Consider the following 21,876-nt stretch of genomic DNA (forward strand, 5'->3'; position numbering starts at 1 on the left):
TGAGGCACAGAGCCTTCGAGCTTGTCTTTTTAACACCCTTCGCCCCTGAAGACATACACAAAGTATTTATTTGATTTCTCTGCCATCTCCTTATTCCCCATTATAATTTCTCCTGTGTCAGCCAGTAGGGGACCCACATTTACTTTTGCTAATCTTTTCCTTTTTACAAACCTATAGAAGCTTTTACAGTTTGTTTTTGTCTCTCGCTAATTTACTTTCATATTCTGCTTTCTCTTTTTTTGTCAATTTCTTGGTCCTCCTTTGCTGGGTTCTAAAATTCTCCCAATCCTCAGGCTTACTGCACTTTTTGGCATTATTATCAGCCTCTTCCTTTGATCTAATACTATCTTTAACTTCTCTTGTTAGCCACGGTTGGACCACTTTTCCTCTCGGGTTTTATTGCCATAAAGGAATGTATGTTTGTTGTAAATTATGTATTAATTCTTTAAATACGAGCCATTGCTTGTCTACCATCGTACCCTTTAATGTAGTTTTCCAATCTACCTTAGCCAACTCACCCTTCATACCTATGTAGTTTACTTTGTTTAGATTTAAGACCCTAGTTTTGTGTTTAACTAAATCACTTTCAAACTTAATGTAAAATTCTATCATATTATGGTCACTCTTCCCCCGGGCCCCTTTACTACAAGTTTATTAATTAACCCTTTCTCATTGTATACTACCACATCTAAAAATAGCCTGTTCTCTAATTGGTTCCTCAACATACTGGTTGAGAAAAAAGAATTTGTCCTCTACGCTATTACTGCAAATTTGGTTTGCCCAGTCTATATGTAGATTAAAGTCCCCCATGAGTATTGTATTACCTTCTTAACATGCACCTCTAATTTCCTGATTGATATTGTGCCCTACATTACCATTACTGTTTGGGGGCCTATAAACTCCCACAAATGTTTTCTGCCCCTTGCTGTTTCTTAGCCCCACCCAAACTGATTCTACTTCTTGATTTCCTGAGCTAAGATCTTTCCCTCTACTGGCTTTTTAACCATCCTTTTATTATCAGGGCTATTCCTCCTCCTTTTCCATTTGGCCTATCTCTTCTAAAAGTTAAGTATCCTGAAATATTTAGTTCCCAACTGTGGTCACTTTGCAACCACGTCTCTATAATAGCTAATGGCAAATGAGCCCTTTAAGAGCTCTGGTGAGGGGGTTCCCACCAATTAGCGACACATTGTGCTGTGTGAGTTCTGCACACGGTGAGTGAAGCGAGGGACTTTCCAGAACGGGTGCTGCAATGCTCATTTAAATAACTAAATCTGCCCTATAAATGCCACCGATGTGCGGTTCTGATGCCAGTGTGTCCACCTTAACCAAAATGGCGGGTGCCACACTTGCAGATTAAAATGTGTGCGCTTCCTGCCCGCCATATTGGGATGTTAAGCTGGTTAGCGGTCGAAAAACGGGCAGTGTGTGGACAAATCTTTCGGCCGCTGTATCTATCTCACACGGGAAGAATGGATTTGGGGGTAAGATGTGGAAGGGCTGCCAGTGCCCGTGAATCTCCGCCCCAGCAAGTCCCTTCCTTCAGGAGAGAAACTGGAGGGAAGAGAAACAAATCGATTGCAAGTCGTGGCTGCTTGTCTGTGATGTGTGACTACATTTTCAGGACACGATTTGTTCTCACTCCTTCCTGTTTGTGGTTTGTAATCGACAAAGAACATAGGGAAGTTGAGTGACATTGAGCCATCTCTGAAACACTGCCAGTAACACACAGTGTGTGAATGCAATCTTTTAAAAATAAATTTGATGAAATGTTTGGCCCGAGGCTCACAGCCGTGACTCTGACCCTCTGTGTCGCAGTGGGTAAGTAAATGCCCAGAGTGGGGGCACCCAACCTGGGTTTGGTTTTTCATGATCACATTTCTGAGATTGATTTTCCGATTGTGGCCGGGTGGTGTGAGTCGGGTATTTTGCAGTCAGATATTTATGTTTAAGAATTGAGATATGTTGGGATTTCTCATGGTTCAGTGGGCAAATACACGGTAAGATGTGACACTGAGCCACACTGCCCAGTTATCCCACGCCTGACTGCTTGGGTGTGACGATCAATAGACTCAGCTGTGCTGCTCTTCAAGAAGTCATCCAGAATGTATTGTCCTGACTCATTTATAAAGAACAGACATTTGGATGAGCTATCAGAAGGCTGTCACCACCTGTGGAATCATTCCCCACAGTGGGACACAACTTCAGGGTGAGGATATTATAAAGAGTCTGACTGGATACTGTGAGCTCAAAGTAAAGTGTGACCTTAGTCTTTTATTGCAGGTCTCCAGTGTGCATCTCCGGCCTGTTCGGCTTCCTTAAGTACCTGTGCTCCCAAGGGATTGTGGGATCCCTTGGGACTCCAGGAGATGAGCCCTCTGGTGGTTGTACGAGGTATATACAAGTTCACATATATCACAACACTCTTTCTCCCCTCCCGCCCCCCCATAGTCAACATTGTAACTATTTACAAGGTGAGTCGATCTGGGGCCTTACTTTCCCTGGTTGATCGTGTCGGTACAAATGCTGGTTTTGGTGAATCGTTTGTTGGGCCCTCGCTGGGCTGCTGTGCAGTTGGCCTTGCTGGGCTGCCTGGTGTGGTGAGTCCTGCTGGGCTGCTGCGGGTGATGGGTTCTGCTTCGTGGCCAACCGCGGTGTCGGTCGTCGCTGGTGTGTATGTTGGGGGTCAAAGAAGGTAGGGTCCAAGGTGGATTGCTCGGGATAGTCCGTGAATCTGAGTTTGATTTGGTCCAAGTGTTTCCGGTGAATGAGTCCATTGTAAAGTTTGACCCAAAACACCCTGCTCCCCTCTTTGGCCACAATGGTGCCAGGAAGCCACTTGGAAACTTGTCCATAATTCAATACAAACACAGGATCATTGATTTCAATTTCGCGTGACACATTTGCGCTGTCATGATATGCACTTTGTTGAAGCCGGCTGCTCTCTACCTGTTCATGTAGATCAGGGTGAACTAACGAGAGCCTTGTCTTTTCATGAGCAGTTCAGCAGGTGGGATCCCAGTGAGCGAGTGGGGTCTCGTGCGGTAGCTAAGCAGGACTCGGGATAGGCGAGTCTGCAGTGAGCCTTCAGTTACCCTCTTCAAACCCTGCCTGATGGTTTGCACTGCTCGCTCTGCCTGACCATTGGATGCTGGTTTGAACGGGGCAGATGTAACATGTTTAATCCTGTTACGGGTCATGAACTCTTTGAACTCGGCACTGGTAAAACATGGCCCGTTGTCGCTCACAAGGACATCAGGTAGTCCGTGCGTGGCAAACATGGCCCGCAGGCTTTCAGTGGTATCTCACATTCAATCCGTTTGGAGTACGCATCTACAACCACAAGGAACATCTTACCCAAAAACGGGCCTGCATAGTCGACATGGAACCTGGACCACGGTTTGGAGGGCCAAGACCATAAACTTAGTGGTGCCTCCCTGGGGGCATTGCTTAACTGTGAGCATGTGTTACATTTGTGCACACAGGACTCTTAAGTCCGCATCGATACCGGGCCACCACACGTGGGATCTGGCTATCGCTTTTATCATTACGATGCCTGGATGGGTACTGTGGAAGTCACTGCTGAAAGTGTGTCTGCCTTTTTTGGGGACCACTACCCGATTGCCCCACAGAAGGCAGTCTGCCTGTTTAGACATTTCATCTTTGCGCCGCTGGTGCGGCTTTATCTCTTCCTGCATTTCCACTGGGACACTGGACCAGTTCCCGTGAAGCACACAATTTTTTACTAGGGACAGTAAGGGGTCATGGCTTGTCCAGGTTCTAATCTGTCGGGCTGTGACTATTGTTCACTCTCGAATGCTTCCATAACCATGACTAAATCTGTGGGCTGAGCCATTTCCACCCCGTGGTGGGCAACGGCAGCCTACTGAGAGCATCGGTACAATTTTCTGTGCCTGGCCTGTGGCGGATGGCGTAGTTGTGAGCGCGCATCTCTGGATGCGGGCTCATGCATTCGTATTTATCCCCTTACTCTCGGAAAACAGGGATATTAGTGGCTTATGATCAGTTTCCAATTCAAATTTTAGCCCAAACAGATATTGATGCATTTTCTTTACCCCATAAACACACGCTAACGTTTCCTTTTCAGTCATGTTGTAGGCGCTCTCAGCCTTAGACAGACTTCTGGATGCATAAGCAACTGGTTGCAATTTCCCAAAATCATTAGCTTGTTGCAATACACACCCGACACCATACGACGACACATCACATGTTAGTACCAAACGCTTACATGGATCATACGACACAAGCAATTTGTTTGAGCATAACAATCTTCTAGCTTTTACAAAGGCATTTTCTTGGCTTTTTCCCCATACCCATTCATCTCCTTTATACAGTAAGGTGTGCAGTGGTTCTAACAGTGTGCTGAGACCTGGTAAGAAGTTACCAAAATAGTTCAGGAGTCCTAGACACGACCACAGCTCCGTCACGTTCTGTGGCCTCAGTGCGTTCTCGATTGCCTCCGTCTTCGAATCGGTGGGCCTGATGCCGTCTGTCGCGATTCTTTTCCCCAGGAACTCCACTTCAGGCACCGGGAAAATGCACTTTGAGCGTTTTAACCTGAGCCCCATGCGGTTGAGTCGACTAAGAACCTCCAGGTTCTGCAGATGCCCACTTGTGTCCTGACCTGTACCCAAGATGTCGTCCTGGAAAACCACTGTGCATGGGACCGAATTCAGTAAGCTTTCCATGTTTCTCTGGAATATCGCCGCCGCTGATCGAATTCCAAACGGACATCTGTTGTAAATGAAGAGACCTTTGTGCGTGTTGATGCAGGTGAGGCCCTTTGATGATTCCTCCAGCTCCTGCATCATGTAGGCTGAGGTCAACTCCAGCTTCATGAACGTCTTTCCTCCTGCCAGCATAGCAAAATGGTCATCAGCCTTTGGTAGTGGGTATTGATCCTGCAGGGAGAAACGATTGAAAGTTACTTTGTAATCACCACAGATTCTGACGGTGCCGTCTTCCTTGAGGATTGGAACAATCGGACTGGCCCAATCATTGAATTCAATCGGCGAAATTATGCCCTCTCTTTGCAGCCGGTCCAGCTCGATCTCTATCCTTTCATCATGTACGGTACTGCTCTCGCCTTGTGATGGATGGGTCGCGCCCCCGGAATTAGGTGGATCTGCACTTTTGCTCCTTGAACTTCCCGATGCCTGGTTCGAACAGCGAAGGGAACTTGTTTAAGACCTGGGCACACGAAGTGTCATCAGCGGACAAGAGCACTCGGACGTCGTCCCAGTTCCAGCGTATCTTTCCCAGCCAGCTCCTGCTGAGCAGCGTGGGACCATCGCCCGGTACAACCCAAAGTGGTAGGTTGTGCACCACTCCATCATAGGAGATCTTTACTGTAGCACTGCCGATTACTTGAATCAGTTCCTTTGGATAAGTTCTCAGTTTCGTGCGAATGGGAGTCAAGACTGGCCTTGAGGCCTTGCTGCACCACAATTTTTCTAAAGTCTTTTTGCTCATAATGGACTGGCTCATGCTCGTGTCCAACTCCATTGACACCGGGAGTCCTTTAGTTCAACCTTCAGCATTATCGGGGGACACATTGTGGTAAAAGTGTACACCCCATATACCTCTGCCTCCTCGGTCTGAGGCTCTGGTTCGTCGTGATCTGCCCTCCTCTGCAACATGGTGGTTTGCAGGATTAACAGGGTTTGCAACTTGCCTACACTTACATTGGAGGTGTCCCATTGTTCCACAGCCCTTACAAACGTACCCTTTGAAGTGGCATGAATGGAAACGATGATCACCTCCGCAGCGCCAACAAGGTGTTAATGGCCTTGCATTCATTACCCTTGATGGTGGACTCAGAGACATCTGCGGATGTGCAGCTGCAGGCATGTGGGGCCTGCCCTGTACGTTGCGATTTGAAAACAACATTACTTTGTTCACAGTACTTGTAGCAGCACTCGTGTGCTGAGAGATTTGCTTAGTATTGTCACTGGTGGCAATGAACACCTGGACTAACGCTATGGCCTTACTCAAGGTTGGGGTCTCCACAGTCAAAAGTTTGCGAAGTATCACTTCATATCACTTGTATCACTTCAAGTCTCTGAGCATGTGCTCCAAATGTCCTTCAAATTCACAATGTCCTGCAAGGCGTCTTAGCTCGGCAACATAACTCGCTACTTCCTGGCCTTCAGACCTTTTGTAGGTGTAGAACCGGTACCTCGCCATCAGAACGTTTTCATTCGGGTTCAGATGCTTCCGGACCAATGTGCATAAATCATCATACAATTTCTCTGTGGGTTTCGCTGGAGCAAGCAGATTTTTCATGAGGCCATACGTTGGTGCCCCGCAAACAGTGAGGAGAATTGCTCTTCGTTTGGCAGTGTTCGCTTCTCCTTCCAGCTCGTTGGCCACGAAATATTGGTCGAGTCGCTCCACGGAGGTTTCCCAATCATCTCCCTCCGAGAATTTCTACAGGGTGCCCACTGTTGCTGGCATCATTGGGTTTGTCATCTGTAACTCGTCGCCAGTTATTATGTATGAATAAAGAGTCTGACTGGTTACTGTGAGCTCAAAGTAAAGTGTGACCGTAGTCTTTTATTGCAGGTCTCCAGCGTGCCTCTCCAGCCTGTGAGGCCCCCTTAAGTGATTGTGGGATCCTTTGGGACTCCAGGGGATGAGCCCTCTGGTGGTTGTACAAGGTATATACAAGTTTACATATATAACAGAGGGGAAGAAAACTAATCACTGTGGAATAGAATGAAGATATGTGCATCGATTCAGCGATGGTGAGCTCTCAGAGGATCCGTGCTCCTGGAGTGGACCTTGCTAAATTGAGAGAATAGGAAGGAGCTTTTGATCATCTTCTCCAATCGCTCCTCCTTTGGCTTGACACCTGCTTCCCTCACACCTCTGTTAAGCGCCATGAAATATTTTTCTGCGGTAAGGGACTGTTAAAGGCAAGTTGTTCTTGGCCCAGCCTGTGCTGGATACAGCACAGCACCACAGACTGGGCTCACTGCAGCAACATCCATGAAAGTCTGAGTAAATAGAAATGGTGTTTTCCTCTTTCTGGGTGTGGCTGCTTTTAATTTAGTTTGTGGTGATATGCTGTGTAATTTCCTCCGAATTATCCGTCATTTTGGGGCGATTGAGTAAATTGAGTTCTTGGGCGACAGCCTCAAACCTGTTGCTACAAAACTGCCCGAGTTATATTCCCAAAAAAGCACCAGACCCCTTTATCGTCTGTCAGGAGCCCACCTGTCTGATGGGAATGGCTTACTCCCCTGACCCATTTTCCCAAAGCTCTGCCCCAAGTTCTTCTCCTTACTATGTAAGTTATAGTACGAGATGCAAGAAGGTATTCCTGAGATGGATAGAGTATCGAGGAGGCCATGTAATGTGCAGCTGTTGAAGATTGCCATTACTTTGCCGGTAGATTGGCGTCTTTAATACTCCAGTGCTTCAGTCTGGACTTTTGCTATTAATTTTACTAATCTCTGCTCACATCACTACCTTGCATTGGGGACATGAACTTCCCAGTGGAATCCTATTATGGTATCGCGAAGGATATGGAAAAGGGGCTAGATTGGAGGTGATCATAGTCAGCGTGATTCTTCCCTACAAATCAAGAAAGTCGTCATTGAACTTTTCCACCACCAGAGCCTCAGAAAGCTGCCCCTTGCATTCATGGCTCACGGCTCCAGTAAGGCTTCTGGAGGCTGGGGAATGGGTGGGCAACAGATACAGATACACCACAGTACCCATGCCACTGCACAAAGTGTCACAGAGCAGACTGAGTGTAATGTAGCCAAGTTTGCTGATGATACAAAGATGGGTGGGAAAGCAAGTTGTGCGGAGGACATGAAGAATCTGCAAAGGGATATAGACAGGCTAAGTGAGTGGGCAAAAATTTGGCCGATGGAGTATAATGTGGGAAAGTGTGAGGCAGGAAAAATACAAAAGCAAATTATGATTTAAATGGAGAGAGATTACAAAATGTTGCAGTACAGAGAGACCTGGGGATCCTTGTGCATGAAACACAAAAAGTGAGTATGCAGGTTACAGCAAGTGATCAGGAAGGCAAATGGGATGTTGGCCTTTATTTCAAGGGGGATAGAGTATAAAAGCAGAGAAGTCCTGCTACAACTGTACAGGGCGTTGGTGAGGCCACACCTGGAGTACTGCATCTAGTTTTGGTCTCCTTATTTAAGGAAGGATATACTTGGATTGGAGGCAGTTCAGAGAAGGTTCACTAGGTTGATTCCGGAGATGAAGGGGTTGACCCATGAAGAAAGGCTGGGCCTATACACATTGGAGTTCAGAAGAATGAGAGGTGATCTTATTGAAACATCTAAGATACTGAGGGGGCTCAACAAGTCTGATGCAGAGAGGATGTTTTCACTCGTGGGGGAAATCGCGAACTTGGGGGCATAATTTAAGAATAAGGGGTCGCCCATTTAGAACTGAGATGAGGAGGAATTTCTTCCCTGAAGGTTGTAAATCTGTGGAATTCTCTGCCCCAGAGAACTGTGGAGGCTGGGTCATTGAATATATTTAAGGTGGAAATCGACAGATTTTTGAATGATAAGGGAGTGAAGGGTTATGGGGAGCGGGCAGAGAAGTGGAGCTGAGCCCAAGATCAGATCAGCCATGATCATATTAAATAGCGGAGCAGGCTCGAGGGGCCAAATGGCCTACTCCTGCTCCTATTTCTTATGTTCTTAATTCTCAAATCCCATTTTAGGTGCTAGATAAATCCAGTGGAGACCTACAGTGTAACCAAGAATCAATACATCCTAGTCTCCAGAATCATTCGAGTTTGCTGTGTTCTGCATAATATCACAATGAGAAAAGGTTTGTTGCTTCAGGAAGCTGAATGATTGGGTGGAAGAACCTGGTTGTATGTCTAAACTATCGTAGGCCATCTGAGGCAGAGCAGACAATATGAAGGGCAGGTGAGTGGTGAGGCCAATTTCTCTTCTTTGAGTACATGCTGCGATGTAGAGGTACACTGACGCTTTAAATGAAGTGTCCAAGAAGACTAACAGTAGCCCACATGGCAGGCAATGTGAGTTGCCAGAGTGGTTTTGAGTAATTGATTCATTGCAGGGGTTATCCCATGTAGAAGTGAGATCCTCTGCTATCCAGCTGCTGAGAGGGCAGGAGAACGATAAATAGCAGTGGACTCACACTGGTGGGCAGCATTCCTCCTGTGCTGCCCTCCTCTGGTCTGGGCCCGCTGTGTTGTCCCGCTGGGCTACACCTCTGGCACCCTCCAATGCACCCTCCCTCACTCAGTACTGTCAATCCTACTCCAGTCACATCGCTCCTCACCCTCACATAAAATAACTTTCATCAGCACCAATCGGACAAGTTCACGCACCTCCTCTCATCCTCACTCCCTTAACAAGCTCACCTCCCCCTTCCTCTGGTCCTGGCCCTCTCCCTGGCATTCTGCGCACTCTTCATCCTGCAGACCTGTGAGGAATGTGTGCATCTGATGGATGCAGTGCAAGGTGAGAATCAGGCAGATGCATAAGGAGTGGGAATGGCATGCCTTTGAGGAACATGGTCACGGTGCCACCTCAGGATGTGTAATGAGAGTGGGTGGAGGCGAGTGAGGTCAGATGAATTGAGGATTGTAGTTGCTGGCAGTGGTGCACATTAACACAGGTTTCTTACATGGGTCATATAGCGTTAACAGATTATTGGAACAGAACAAATTGCATGCTCTATTAAAAGCCCTTTCCTGGCTGTCCCCCCAGACCCATTTGCGACCTTTGCGTAGGAGCACGTGTAGCGGCTCTAGCAGCCTGCTCAATTTGGGAAGAAAGTTACCAAAATAGTTCAGGAGCCCCAGGAACGAACGCAGCTCCGTCGTGTTACGGGGTCTGGGTGCTCTCTGCATCGCTTCCGTCTTGGACGCAGTAGGGCTGATCCCGTCTGCTGCTACCCTCACCCCCAGGAATTCTGCATCTGGAGCTAGGAAGACGCACTTCGCCTTTTTCAGTCGCAGCCCTACCCGGTCCAGTCTGCGTAGCACCTCCTCCAGGTTGTGGAGGTGTTCTTCAGTATCGTAACCCGTAATGAGGATGTCGTCCTGAAAAACCACCGTCCCTGGAATCGACTTGAGGCTTTCCATATTTCGTTGGAAGATCGCAGCGGCCGAGCGAATCCCGAACGGACATCTGTTGTACTCAAACAACCCCTTGTGTGTCGTGATGGTGGTCAGCTTCTTCGACTCACTCGCCAGCTCCTGGGTCATGTAAGCTGAGGTCAGGTCCAATTTTGAAAAAAGTTTGCCACCGGATAGCGTCGCAAAGAGGTCCTCCGCTCTCGGTAGCGGGTACTGGTCTTGGAGTGACACCCGATTGATGGTGGCCTTGTAATCGCCAAATATCCTGACCGACCCATCCGCCTTGAGCACCGGCACGATCGGGCTCGCCCAGTCACTGAATTCAACTGGCGAGATGATGCCTTCCCTCAGCAGGCGGTCCAATTCGCGTTCTATCTTTTCCCGCATCACGTACGGCACCGCTCTGGCCTTCTGGTGTACTGGCCTGGCGTCCGGGTTTATGTGAATCACTACCTTGGCCCCCATGAAAGTGCCAATGCCGGGTTGAAATACTGAGTCAAATTTGTCCAGGACCTGTGAGCATGATACTCGCTCCACAGAGGAAATTGCATTGACATCGTCCCATTTCCAGTTCATGACAGCAAGCCAACTCCTCCCCAGTAGTGCGGGACCGTCCCCTGGGACAATCCAGAGTGGCAGTCTGTTCTCCGAATCTTTGTGGGTCACGACTACCGTGGCGCTGCCTAGCACCGGAATGATCTGCTTTGTGTAAGTCCGTAGTTGTGCGTCAATCGGCGATAATTTTGACCTCCTGGCCTTGGACGCCCACAACTTTTCGAACTGTTTGATACCCATCAGGGGCTGGCTGGCCCCCGTGTCTAACTCCATTGATACTGGGATGCCATTGAGGAGCACTTTCCTCATTATCGGTGGTGTCCTGGTGTATGAACTGTATACGTGCTCCACATGAACTCGCTGAACTTCAACTTCCAGCGATTTCCCCCAGCGTTCATTTCTGCAATTTCTGCAGGTATTCTGCTCACCTCTGCAAACTCCGGCTGAGTGTGTGCCTCCACGCCCAGCATGAGCTGTGGTTTGGAACAAAAGGTCCCTTGCCAGTCGATCGTCCCTGACTGCCCCTGTTATTGCCCTTGATTGTGCCATTAACAGGTGTTGATGGCCCCATTACTGGCCGCATTGTCCCTTGCAATGGCGTGAATTGCCGTTCAGCTTGCCATTGTCTCTGTCGAACTCCCCCTCTGGGTTCGACAACATGTTGGGGCATGCCCGACTGCCCTTGTCTGCCTGGAGAACAGTGTGCTGCTTTAACAATGTTGAATCTCTCTCCCAACCATTCCTTAACACAGTACCTCTCGTCTGTTCTGCTAGTGGCCATGCTCGCGTGGTTTAAATCCCAGTTTCTTGTTGCTATTGGCACGTCCTTACTATACAGTATAAATGCATACGAGGCCCATGCTTGAGAGGTCAGTCTGTGACCTGTCCTTTATTCCTTAGCACTCAAGTGCAGGAAGTGGGTGGAGCTTCCCCTTTTATACCTGAAGGTCCAGGTTAGGAGTGTCTCCCACCCAGTGGTCATTGTTCTCACAGTGTACAACTGAGGTCAGATTATACATGGGTTACAATGCTGGTTGAATACATGACAGAGGTGTTGGTGACAGGGAGCTAATGTCGGTCAGCGGGTGATGGGTGAATGGGACTAGTACGAGTTAGGCTAAGGGCAGCAGAGTTTTGGATGAGTTCAAGTTTATGAAGGGTGAAGATGTGAGGCCGGCCAGGAGAGTGTTGGAATAGTTGTGTCTGTAGGGAACGTGGGAGGGTTTCAGTAGCAGATGGGCAGGGGCAGAGACGGGCGATATTACAGAAGTGGAAGAAGGTGTCTAAGTGTGCCCAGATCACAAGCTCACAATTTCCTCTCCCGTAAAATTGTGAAAACACAGTAACAAGGAGGAACTCTCAAAATCATTTGTTCTTGTCCTCTCTTATCTGTGACATTTGTAACCAGACTGATTGTACTGGCTGCCTTAAATGTCACTGTGCACAGCCCAAGTGACCATCAGCAGGGGTGAATGTTATCCCCAGTTTAAAATGTATGTACACACGTCATCAAACCCACAAACAAAGCCGCTCTTTCAAAAATGGTCAATCCAAAAATAATCTGCAGTGGTTTTATTTCGAATTGACTTCCTCTTTCACTGCTTCCTTAATGATACTTCCGTAACAGGAACAGATTTTGGTCTTTCATACACGTGATTGGCATCCAAAACCGGGCCATGAACAACCTCTTAGAAGCCGTACCACAACAGGAAAATGCCCAACCAGGGTATTTCCTGTAAATGCTGACCTGATCTCCTATAATAAGTGGTAATGTTAAGAACGTAGGAAGAATTAGGGATGAATTATACATAATCTACAACGCACACAGGCCCTGAGGCGCAATGGGTCCGCGCCGGTGTTGATACCACACAAGCTCCTCCCACTTGAATTACCATCAGCTGTAGCTCAGTGGGTAGCACTCTCTCGGTGGGAGGGGCCAGGAGTGAGCAGGGACTGCTGGTTGTTTGATTAATGCTGGGGGTTGGAGTGAGTTTGTAAAAAGTTGCTGTTGGGTTTTAAGGCCATTTTGGCCCATGAACTGATGTCTGCTGAGGGACCCGGAGTGCAGGGACCCGGAGTGCTGGGCCCCTCAGAGAACAATGTTCCCAGGATGCATTTAATCAGGGGAGAAAATGTTGGGGGAAGGGAGAATAAAAGACCCAAAGATTTGGGCCGTGACCCCAGGAGATTGGGAAAAGAAAACACGGTGGTGGTGCAGTGCGAGGATAAGGAGATACGAGCTTGGGACATTATCCAGGCAGTACATGAGGACTGCGGTGAGAGAAGCTGCTTTGCCTGCCGACCAAAGCCCAATGTTGGGTTCGAGGTGACGGTCAGTGGCTGAGAGGAGGTGGGAAGACTTTTACTGAGTTTGAAGGTTGGTGGTAAGTTCTTGGATGTATCTCTGCTGTATTCTGAAGAGGTGGTGGTCTCATTCTTAAACCTGACGGTTTATATTGAGGACCATGTGCTAATAAAAAAGTTGGAGTCGTGGGACATTAAAATTTACTCGGCAATAAAGAGGAGATACTCTCCAGGAACGCGGGAAGCAGGTGGAACCTGTTATGTAAAGATACGGTTCCCAGAGGGGATGATGTCATTACCCTGCAACATGAAATTTGAGACAATGGAAGGACTGCAGTACTTCCGGGTACTGCATGATAACCAGGTGAAGATTTGTTGTTATTGTCTCGGACACGACCAGCTTGGAAGAAGCTGTCCAGACCTGTACTGCTATAACTGCGGTGAATCTGGACACATTGCGCGGCGTTGCAAGGCAGAGAGCTGTGGGGTGTGTCACAAAGGCCCCACCCTCTGAGTGTGAGGCAGAAGGAAGCCCCTTGAGTGACGAGGAGATGGGAGAATGAGCAGGAGGTGTGAGTGGAGTGGCTGGAGGAACAGAGCAGGCGGAGGACACTGCCGGCGAACGGAATGAGAAAAGAGCACAAGAAGAGGCAGAAAATTGCGGAGCAGAGAACAGGACGGAGATGGTGGAAAACATACCAAGTGTGGTGGAAAAGGACAAAGACAGCGAGGGGCAGCATTGGTCAAGGGCAGAGTCGAGCCATAATACGGCTCAGCTCACCCTAAGGAATCGGGTGTCCGTGGGGGGAGCGGAGGTGGGAGCGGGGTAAGTGTAAGTACTCCAAAGAAAGGCGGGGAGTCAGATATCCTGGGGAGCAGGAGGGGGCAAGACAAGGAGAGGGTGCAAGAGGCAGGAGTCTTAAAGGGCCAGCAGGACAATGAGTGGGGAGACAAAGAAGCCAAAAGGGAGCAAGATAGGTGAAGACGCACCATTGTCCCAGAGAGAGAAGAAACGGGGAGCAAGGGTCAGTGGTGGAGCTGAGGCCGAAGGGAGCGGCACTGTTGGAGAAACCACGATAGCAGGAAGACTGTCGAAGGGAGATAATGGCCCGAACTTGGTGCACTCACCGCCCGCTGCCACTGGGTTTAATGGGCGGTCTCCCCTCCCAGCCAGTTTGGTGGAGACCTCCTGCCGGCGGGCAGGGAAGACCGCTGGGAACTGTCCGCTGGTGTGCAACTCACGTCAGTGTCCTCCCGCCCGCCGAGCTGCCAGTTTGGTCCAGGCGGGAGTCCGCTGCAGCAGGGGGAAGGATCACCGCGTGGAGGCAGGTCTAAGCTCAACAGTAAGTACGAAGTCCCGCAAAAAAAGGTTAGTAAACTTCTTTTATTTTTATTTTCCTGCGATTCATGTGGATGGGGTCCCCTGAAGGCTTTCCAGTGTTTTTTTATTTTTTGGAAAGTTTGAATTTTATCTGTTCGCCCTCCCTGGGCCCGACTCAATCCGCGGCGGTACTTTGCCGAGGATTGCATTTGGTGCTGAGATTGGGAGGTCCCGCCCACTGCCGCCCAGATTCATGGTGTAAATGTTTTTTTTGCTGCCGAGCGATATTTCCAGGACTTTTCCACCAAATTCCGGCCCAAAGTACCGTCAGGTATCTCAGCGGTCCATTGGGTGGAACTTGGGCAGAACTTAGCTTCCACAAGTTCGGGGCCGATGTATCTGACGGGGAGCAGGGACGGGAGATTACAGAAGAGCTCGAGAGTGAGGAGTCAGGGGGATGGAGATATGGAAGTGGGGGGTGGGGTGCCATTATGTGCAAAGGGAAAGGTTAGTGAGGGGCAGAAGGAGGGAGAAGGGGCAGCTCCTCGGCCTAAACCGATTGTAAGGAAGAGGCTGAAATGGCAGGGAAGGTTCAAACAGGAGGTGAAAAGGAGCCGGAGGCTGCAGGAGAAAGCAACAGCTGCCCCAAAAGTTGAGAAGCAGCTTGAGAGAAGGGAAGAGCCAGAGATTAAATGATGGGGATTATCAGGCACACTTTTATTAGGAGCCATGATACATTGGTCTCGATTAATGTGAACGGACTGAGGGGGGAGAAGAAATTGCAGCAGTTGTTGCAGCGTTTTAAAGGCACTGACCTGTTTTGTCTTTTTGGGATGAGGATATCCTAGAAAGAGTTCGGAAGGTTTGGTTATGATCATTTTTAAAGTACTATAGATTAATATATGTTACGGGAGACAAATTAAACTTCAGGTTCTGATGTTACTGTGTGTTGGAGGAACGGCTGTGCGAGTGATGGAAAGGATTTGTATGATACAGTGGAATGATCACGATGTTGTAAATGTTTTTAATGTTGAATAAATTATATTAAAAAAATGTGGGTAGCACTCTCGCCTCTGAGTCAGAAGGTTGTGGGTTCAAGTCCCACTCCAGAGACTTGAGCACAAAAAAGTCTCGGCTTACACTCCAGTGTGGTGCACTGTCGGAGATGCCGTCTTTCGGATGAGACGTTAAACCGAGGTCCCGTCTGCTCTCTCAAATGGACGTAAAAGATCCCATGGCACTATTTGGAAGAAGAGCAGAGGAGTTATCCTCGGTGTCTTGGCCAATTATCCCTCAATCAACATAACAAAAAAAACAGATTATCTGGTTATTATCACTTGCTGGGAGCTTGCTGTGCGCATATTGGCTGCCGCATTTCCTACATTACAACAGTGACTACACTCCAAAAGTACCTAATTGGCTGTAAAGCACTTTGAGACATCCGGTGATCATAAAAGGCGCTATATAAATGCTAGTCTTTCTTTCTTTACCACTTCCCACCCTGCCATAGTATCCCTCGATCCCTTCTCCCTCATGGATGCACCAAGCCACCAGCTTCAACTGCTCCGTGTGGCATCGAGTTCCACATTCTCACCACTCTCTGTCAACAGATCCCTCCTAAATTCTTGATTTGATCTGTTAGTGACTATCTTGCCTATTTCTGTCCCTTTATTCTAGACTCACTCAAAGGTGGAAACAATCTCTCCACACCCACCCTATCGAACCCTTCATGGTTTTAAAGACCTCAATCAGGTCTCCTCTTCATCTTTTGCAGAGAAAAGAGTCGCTGGCTGCTCAATCTTTCCCCAAAGTTGCACCCTCTGAATTCTGAGAAGGTGCTTGTAAATCTTTCCTGCACTTTCTCCAGTGGTTCAATATCCTTTTTGTAGTATGGAGACCAGAACCGCTACAATAGTTCCAAGTGTGGTCGACGCAAGGTTCTGCACTAATTTAACAAAACCTTCCTACTTTTTTGAATACTATTTTTACAAATGAACCCTCGTACTTTGTTTGCACTCTTTATGCCTTGATCAAATTGTGTTGCTATGTTTAGAGATTTGTGTATCTATTCCCAGATCTCTGTGGGATGAGAAAAGGCAAAATGGTCCCTTCTGATCCCTCGAGTATCCTAACTTGTCACATGGTCCTATTTCAGTTAGAATAATCCCAGTGTTCCTGTACAGCGTTGAAACATTTAGCCCTCTGATACTCAGTTTTAAATGTACTTTGCTCTAATTTTTGTTTGTATCCTCTGGCCCCAGTTTGCTGGTTTACTTTGAAGCAGTAATCTAAATAGCAGCAAGAGAAGCGGGTGTATCAGGGACCCACAGCTACCAGTGTGAGGAACCAATAACGAAAGAAAGATAGACTTGCATTTCTACAGACCTTTCACAACCGCAGGAAGTCCCAACACACTTTACCGACAATGAAGTAATTTACAAGTGTAGTCACTGTTGTAACATCGGAAACGCAGCAACCAATTTGTGCACAGCAAGATCCCACTAGCAGCATGTGATAATGACCAGATAATCAGTTTTAGTGATGTTGGTTGAGGGATAAATCTTAGCCAGGACTCCGGGGAGAACGCCCCTATTCTTTGGTTAGTGCCGTGGGATATTTTACATCCACCTGAGAGGGAAGACAAGGCCTCGGTTAATGTCTCATCGAATGATGGCACCTCCAGCACCGCAGCACTCCCTCAGTACTGCACTGGAGTGTGATCCTGGATGATGTGTTGAGGAGTGCGGAGTGGGACTTGAACTCACAACCTTCTGACCTGGAGGTGAGAGAGTGACCCACTGAACCACACCTGACCAGCCTTGTTCTCCCGGCCCCACCTTCACCTTCGAAGAAGCTGGTACTCCTGGCCTCACTTTGTCTGGTCCACTGGTTCCGGCCTCCTGTGGTATGCCCAGTGAGTGAGAGGCAGGGAATGCCGGAATTCTCAGTGTTGGGAGTCCCTCACTTCACCACCTCCTACGTCGCTGGCCTGTTTGGGCCGGGCAGAGGCCTCACCCCTTACCAGACCCAGCAGGTTCACCCACGTAAGGGCAGGACCTGGGTATCCAGGGCCCAGGCCCAACTTGTGGCCTTTTTACCAAAGGTCCATCGGAGTTACTGCAGGAATGTGCCGGAAGGGATGCAGATTTTCAGCTCCGTTGAGAGGATTTCTCAAGTGTTACATTTCTAGTGATATTTTAAGAATATTTGAAAATTCTGGACGGGAATAGACCCACGGGTCCACTCAGCCTGGCCCATACTGTGCTTCTCGACTCGAACGGGAAATACTGCATTCAAAAGCGATTGGTACAAACTAGTTTCGCTGCTTGTTTGTAAGTGTCAACTGTGGCTCAGTGGGTCGCTCTCTCACCTCTGAGTCAGTATGTTGTGGGTTCAAGTCCCACTCCAGGAACTTGAGAACATAGATCTAGGCTGACACTCCAGTGTAGTGCTGAGGGAGTGCTGCACTGTCGGAGGTGCTGTTTTTCGGATGAGACAAACTGAGACACTGTCTGCTCTCAGGTGGATGTAAAAGCTCCCATGGCACCATTTCAAATAAGAGCAGGGAAGTTATCCCTGTGTCCTCGCCAATATTTATCCCTCAATCAACAACAAAAACGGGCTATCTGGTCATTATCACATTGCTGTTTGTGGGAGCTTGCTGTGCACAAATTGGCTGCCCCGTTTCCCACATTGCAACAGTGACTACACTCCAAAAGTACTTCATTGGTTGTAAAGCGCTTTGAGACATCTGGTGCTCGTGAAAGGCGCTATATAAATGCAAGTCTTTCTTTGTGTGAATATGTTTTTCCAGAGGACGGCCCACTTGCTCTTGTTATTCGTTCCTCTTTATGTGGTTTGTACTTGAGCTGTGAGAACCCTGTAAGGAAGTTCAGTGACAATCAGCTATCTCTGAAACATCGACGGTAGCATATTATACAGTGTGTGAATGAACAGGAATTTCATCTTTTAAAAATAATTAATTTGAAATGTTTGGCCCGAGGCTCACAGCCGTGACTCTGACCCTCTGTGTCGCAGTGGGTAAGTAAATGCCCAGAGTGGGGGCATCCAACCTGGGTTTGGTTTCATATGATCACATTTCTGAGTTTGATTTCGGGATTGTGGCCGGGTGGTGTGAGTCGGGTATTTTGCAGTCAGATATTTATGTTTAAGAATTGAGATATGTTGGGATTTCTCATGGTTCAGTGGACAAATACCCGGTAAGATGTGACACTGAGCCACAGTGCCCAGTTATCCCACTCCTGGTCTGTGTGTGTGACTGCTGGGGTGTGGAGACCAATAGGATCAACTGCTCTTCCAGGCTGAGAAGCCATCCACGATGTATTGTTCAGATTCACTTGTGAAGAACAGGCGTTGGGTGAGCTATCAGTAGGCTGGCCCCTCCTGTGAGGTAAGAAACTGTATTATACTAAAAGCAAAGGCTGACACAAATGCAAGGCAATGTGGAAATAAAGCAACAAAGGGATACAAAGAAAGTAAGAGCTGCATAAAGGAATACAGAAAAAACTGGTGAAGATTATCAAAGCAAACAGCAGAAGTTATCAACAACAACAACTGGTATTTATATAGCACCTTTAACGTAGTGAAACTTCCCAAGGGGCTTCACAGGAGTATGAGAGATAAAATTTGACACCGAGCTGCATAAGCAGAAATTAGTGCAGGTGATCAAAAGCTTGGTCAAAGAGGTATGTTTTAAGGATTAGCTTGAAGGAGGAAAGAGAGGCAGAGAGGTTTAGGCAGGGAGTTCCAGAGCTTGGGGCCCAGGCAACAGAATGTACGGCCACCAATGGTGGAGCGATTATAATCAGGGATGGGCAAGAGGGCAGAATTAGAGGAGCGCAGATATCTTGCGTGGGCGGGGGGCAGGGGTTGTGGGGCTGGAGGAGATTACAGAGATAGGGAGGAACGAGGCCATGGAGGGATTTGAAAACAAGGATGAGAATTTTGAAATCGAGGCATTGCTTAACCGGAAGCTAATGTCGGTCAGCGAGCTCAGGGGTGATGGGTGAGTGGGACTTGGTGCGAGTTAGGACACGGACAGCCGAGTTTTGGATCACCTCTAGCTTACGTAGGGTTGAATGTGGAGTGTGTTGGAATAGTCAAGTCTCGAGGTGACAAAGGCACTGATGGGTGTTTCAGTTTATTTGGAGAAAGGGAGCAGCTGAAGGGGAATGTGGGCCCAATAAAGACAGATACAGGCGAGACTATAATAGATAATAAGGGCATGGCAGACTTGGGCAATGGAAACTTTGCATCCATTTAGAAGAACATACTGGAGTTAATGCATGTAAAAAATGTCACTGTGTAAATATTGTGACTGAAGAGAGACAGATCTCCAGGACCTGCTGGTTACCACCCCGGATATTAAAAGAAACCAGTGAGGAAATTGTAGATGTGTTTCATTGTTTTCCAGAGTTCTCTAGAATCAGGAATTATGTCCTTGGTCTGGAAAATTGAAAATGGTGCTCCATATTTGAAGTAGGGAGGAGGCAGAAAGCAAGGGCCCAAGTTTCGGGCCACGCCCCGACTGGACGCCCATTTTTCACGCCACAAAGTGTGCCTTAAAAAAAAACTTACCTATTCTCCGGCTCCCTGCAGGTCCTCTGGAGCTGGGCGCGGCGCATCACGAGCTGTGGGGGGCGGAGCCAGGTCCCTGCTCTGAAAACAGTGTCGGGACCTCTGCACATGCGCACTACAGTGGGCGCGCATGTGCAGTAGCTCCAGGTGCCCAAAACTGTGTGGGAGGGGCCCGAAGCACGCAGCCCCTAGCCCTGGCCGAATGGCCTCACTGGGGCTGCGTGGATAAGGCTGCACCTCCCACGCCCAGCTCCTGATTCCTCCCGGCCCGACCCAACCCCCCCCACCCCCCGACTCTCACCTCCCCCCCCCCGACTCAACTCCCGCTCCCCCACCCCCCGGACGCGACCCGACCCCCCCCCCCCCGACCTTCACCTCCCCCTCCCCCCTGACTCGACTCCCGCTCCCCCCCCCGGACCGGACACGACCCCCCGCCGACCCGACCTCCGCCCCCACCCACCCCGACCCGCGATCCCGACCCCCGCCGGACCACGGACCCTGGACCCGACGGCGCCTACCTGGAAATCCGGTGCTAAAAACAGGCCCAGCCCGAAGTCTTGGGCCCGGCCCGTGCAGCCTCCCTCTCCTTTCTCCCTTCTCTCTCTCCCTCCCTCCCCCTCCCTTCTCTCCCTCCCTCTCCCCTCTCCCTCCCTTCTCTCCCTCCCTCCCTCCCTTCTCTCCCTCCCTCCCCCTCACTTGTCTCCCTCCCTCCCCCCTCACTTCGCTCCCTCCCTCCCCCACTCCCTTCTCTCCCTCCCTCCCTCCCCCCTCCCTTCGCTCCCTCCCTCCCCCACTCCCTTCTCTCCCTCCCTCCCCCACTCCCTTCTCTCCCTCCCTTCTCTCCCCACCCCTCCCCTCTCTCCCCTCTCCTCCCCTTTTCCCCCCTTCCCCTCCCTTCTCCCTGCCGCACCCCCTCTTCCCCCCTCCTCCTCCCCACCCCCTCCTCCCCCTCCCCCTTCCCCCTCCCCTCACTGTCAGAAACACAGACTCTGACAGACAGAGAGATAGAGACACACTGGGGCGGGGGATGTCCCAGCACGCTGTTGGAGGACTCCCGGTGCTGCAGTCGGCAAGTAGAAAATGTTTTATTTATTGATTTTTTAATTAAAAAAAAATGTTTGTTTATTTTGTTTTGATTGATTTATTGGTTGATTTATTAATGTATTTATCATTTATTATTGATGATGGCTCTTTATTTGTAAAACTGAAGTGTTTAATGTTTGTAAACTTCCCTTTAAACCCTGCCATTCCTTACGCCTGATTTGTAACCTACGCCTGATTTTCTAAGTGTAGACAAGGTTTTTCTGAGCGTACAAAAATCTACACTTACTCTATTCTAAGTTAGTTTGGAGTATGTTTTCACTGCCTAAACTTTCAAAAGTGGCCGGACACGCCCCCTTTTGAAAATAAAAAGCTGTTCCAAACTGAAACTGTTCCAACTGACTAGAACTGGAGCAAACTAAATGCCGAGAATTGCAATTTCTAAGATACTCTATTCTAAACCAGTTGCTCCAAAAAAACAGGAGCAACTCAGGCCAAAACTTGGCCCCCAAGTAACTATTGACCTGTCAGTTTAATGTCAGTTGTGGGGAAGTTGCTGGAATAGATCACCAGGGACAGAGTGACCGAGCACGTGGACAAGTCTGAGCTGATCAAAGAGAGCCAGCACGGATTGTGAAGACTAGGTCATGTCTGGTTCATCGAGCTGAATGTGTTTAGGATCTCACTCACATGGTGGATAGGGGAGTGTCTATGGATATGGTCTGCATGAACTTCCAGAAAGATCAGGTTCCTGACAGATTATCAAACATGAGAAGGCATGGAATTGAAGGGGACTCAGTGAAATGTGTTGGTCATTGGTTGAGAGATAGGAGACAGTGACAAGTACTCTGATTAGCAGGAGGTGACAAGTGGTGTTTCCCAGGGATCGGGACTCAGCTCTTCACCATATTTATTAGTGATTTGGATGGAGGGATTGAGT

At 48.7% G+C, this 21,876-nt stretch overlaps 1 protein-coding gene across 2 annotated transcripts in view; it reads left to right on the plus strand.

Annotated features, from left to right (window-relative positions):
• The window catches only part of LOC139250029 (uncharacterized), a 99,161-nt gene that overhangs the window by 29,392 nt on the left and 47,893 nt on the right, over positions 1-21,876 (plus strand). Inside the window, exon 1 of one of the 2 annotated variants that reach the window (XM_070872592.1) lies at positions 18,167-18,338. The exons of the other annotated variant lie outside the window; for it this stretch is intronic. Within the exon in view, the coding sequence (XP_070728693.1) occupies positions 18,287-18,338 (52 nt within the window). The 5' untranslated portion in view covers positions 18,167-18,286. Of the gene's footprint in view, positions 1-18,166; positions 18,339-21,876 lie in introns of those variants that run through there. 2 annotated transcript variants of the gene reach the window in all.

The sequence above is a fragment of the Pristiophorus japonicus genome, unplaced genomic scaffold (assembly GCF_044704955.1).
Source record: "Pristiophorus japonicus isolate sPriJap1 unplaced genomic scaffold, sPriJap1.hap1 HAP1_SCAFFOLD_337, whole genome shotgun sequence".
Classification (NCBI taxonomy): domain Eukaryota; kingdom Metazoa; phylum Chordata; class Chondrichthyes; family Pristiophoridae; genus Pristiophorus; species Pristiophorus japonicus.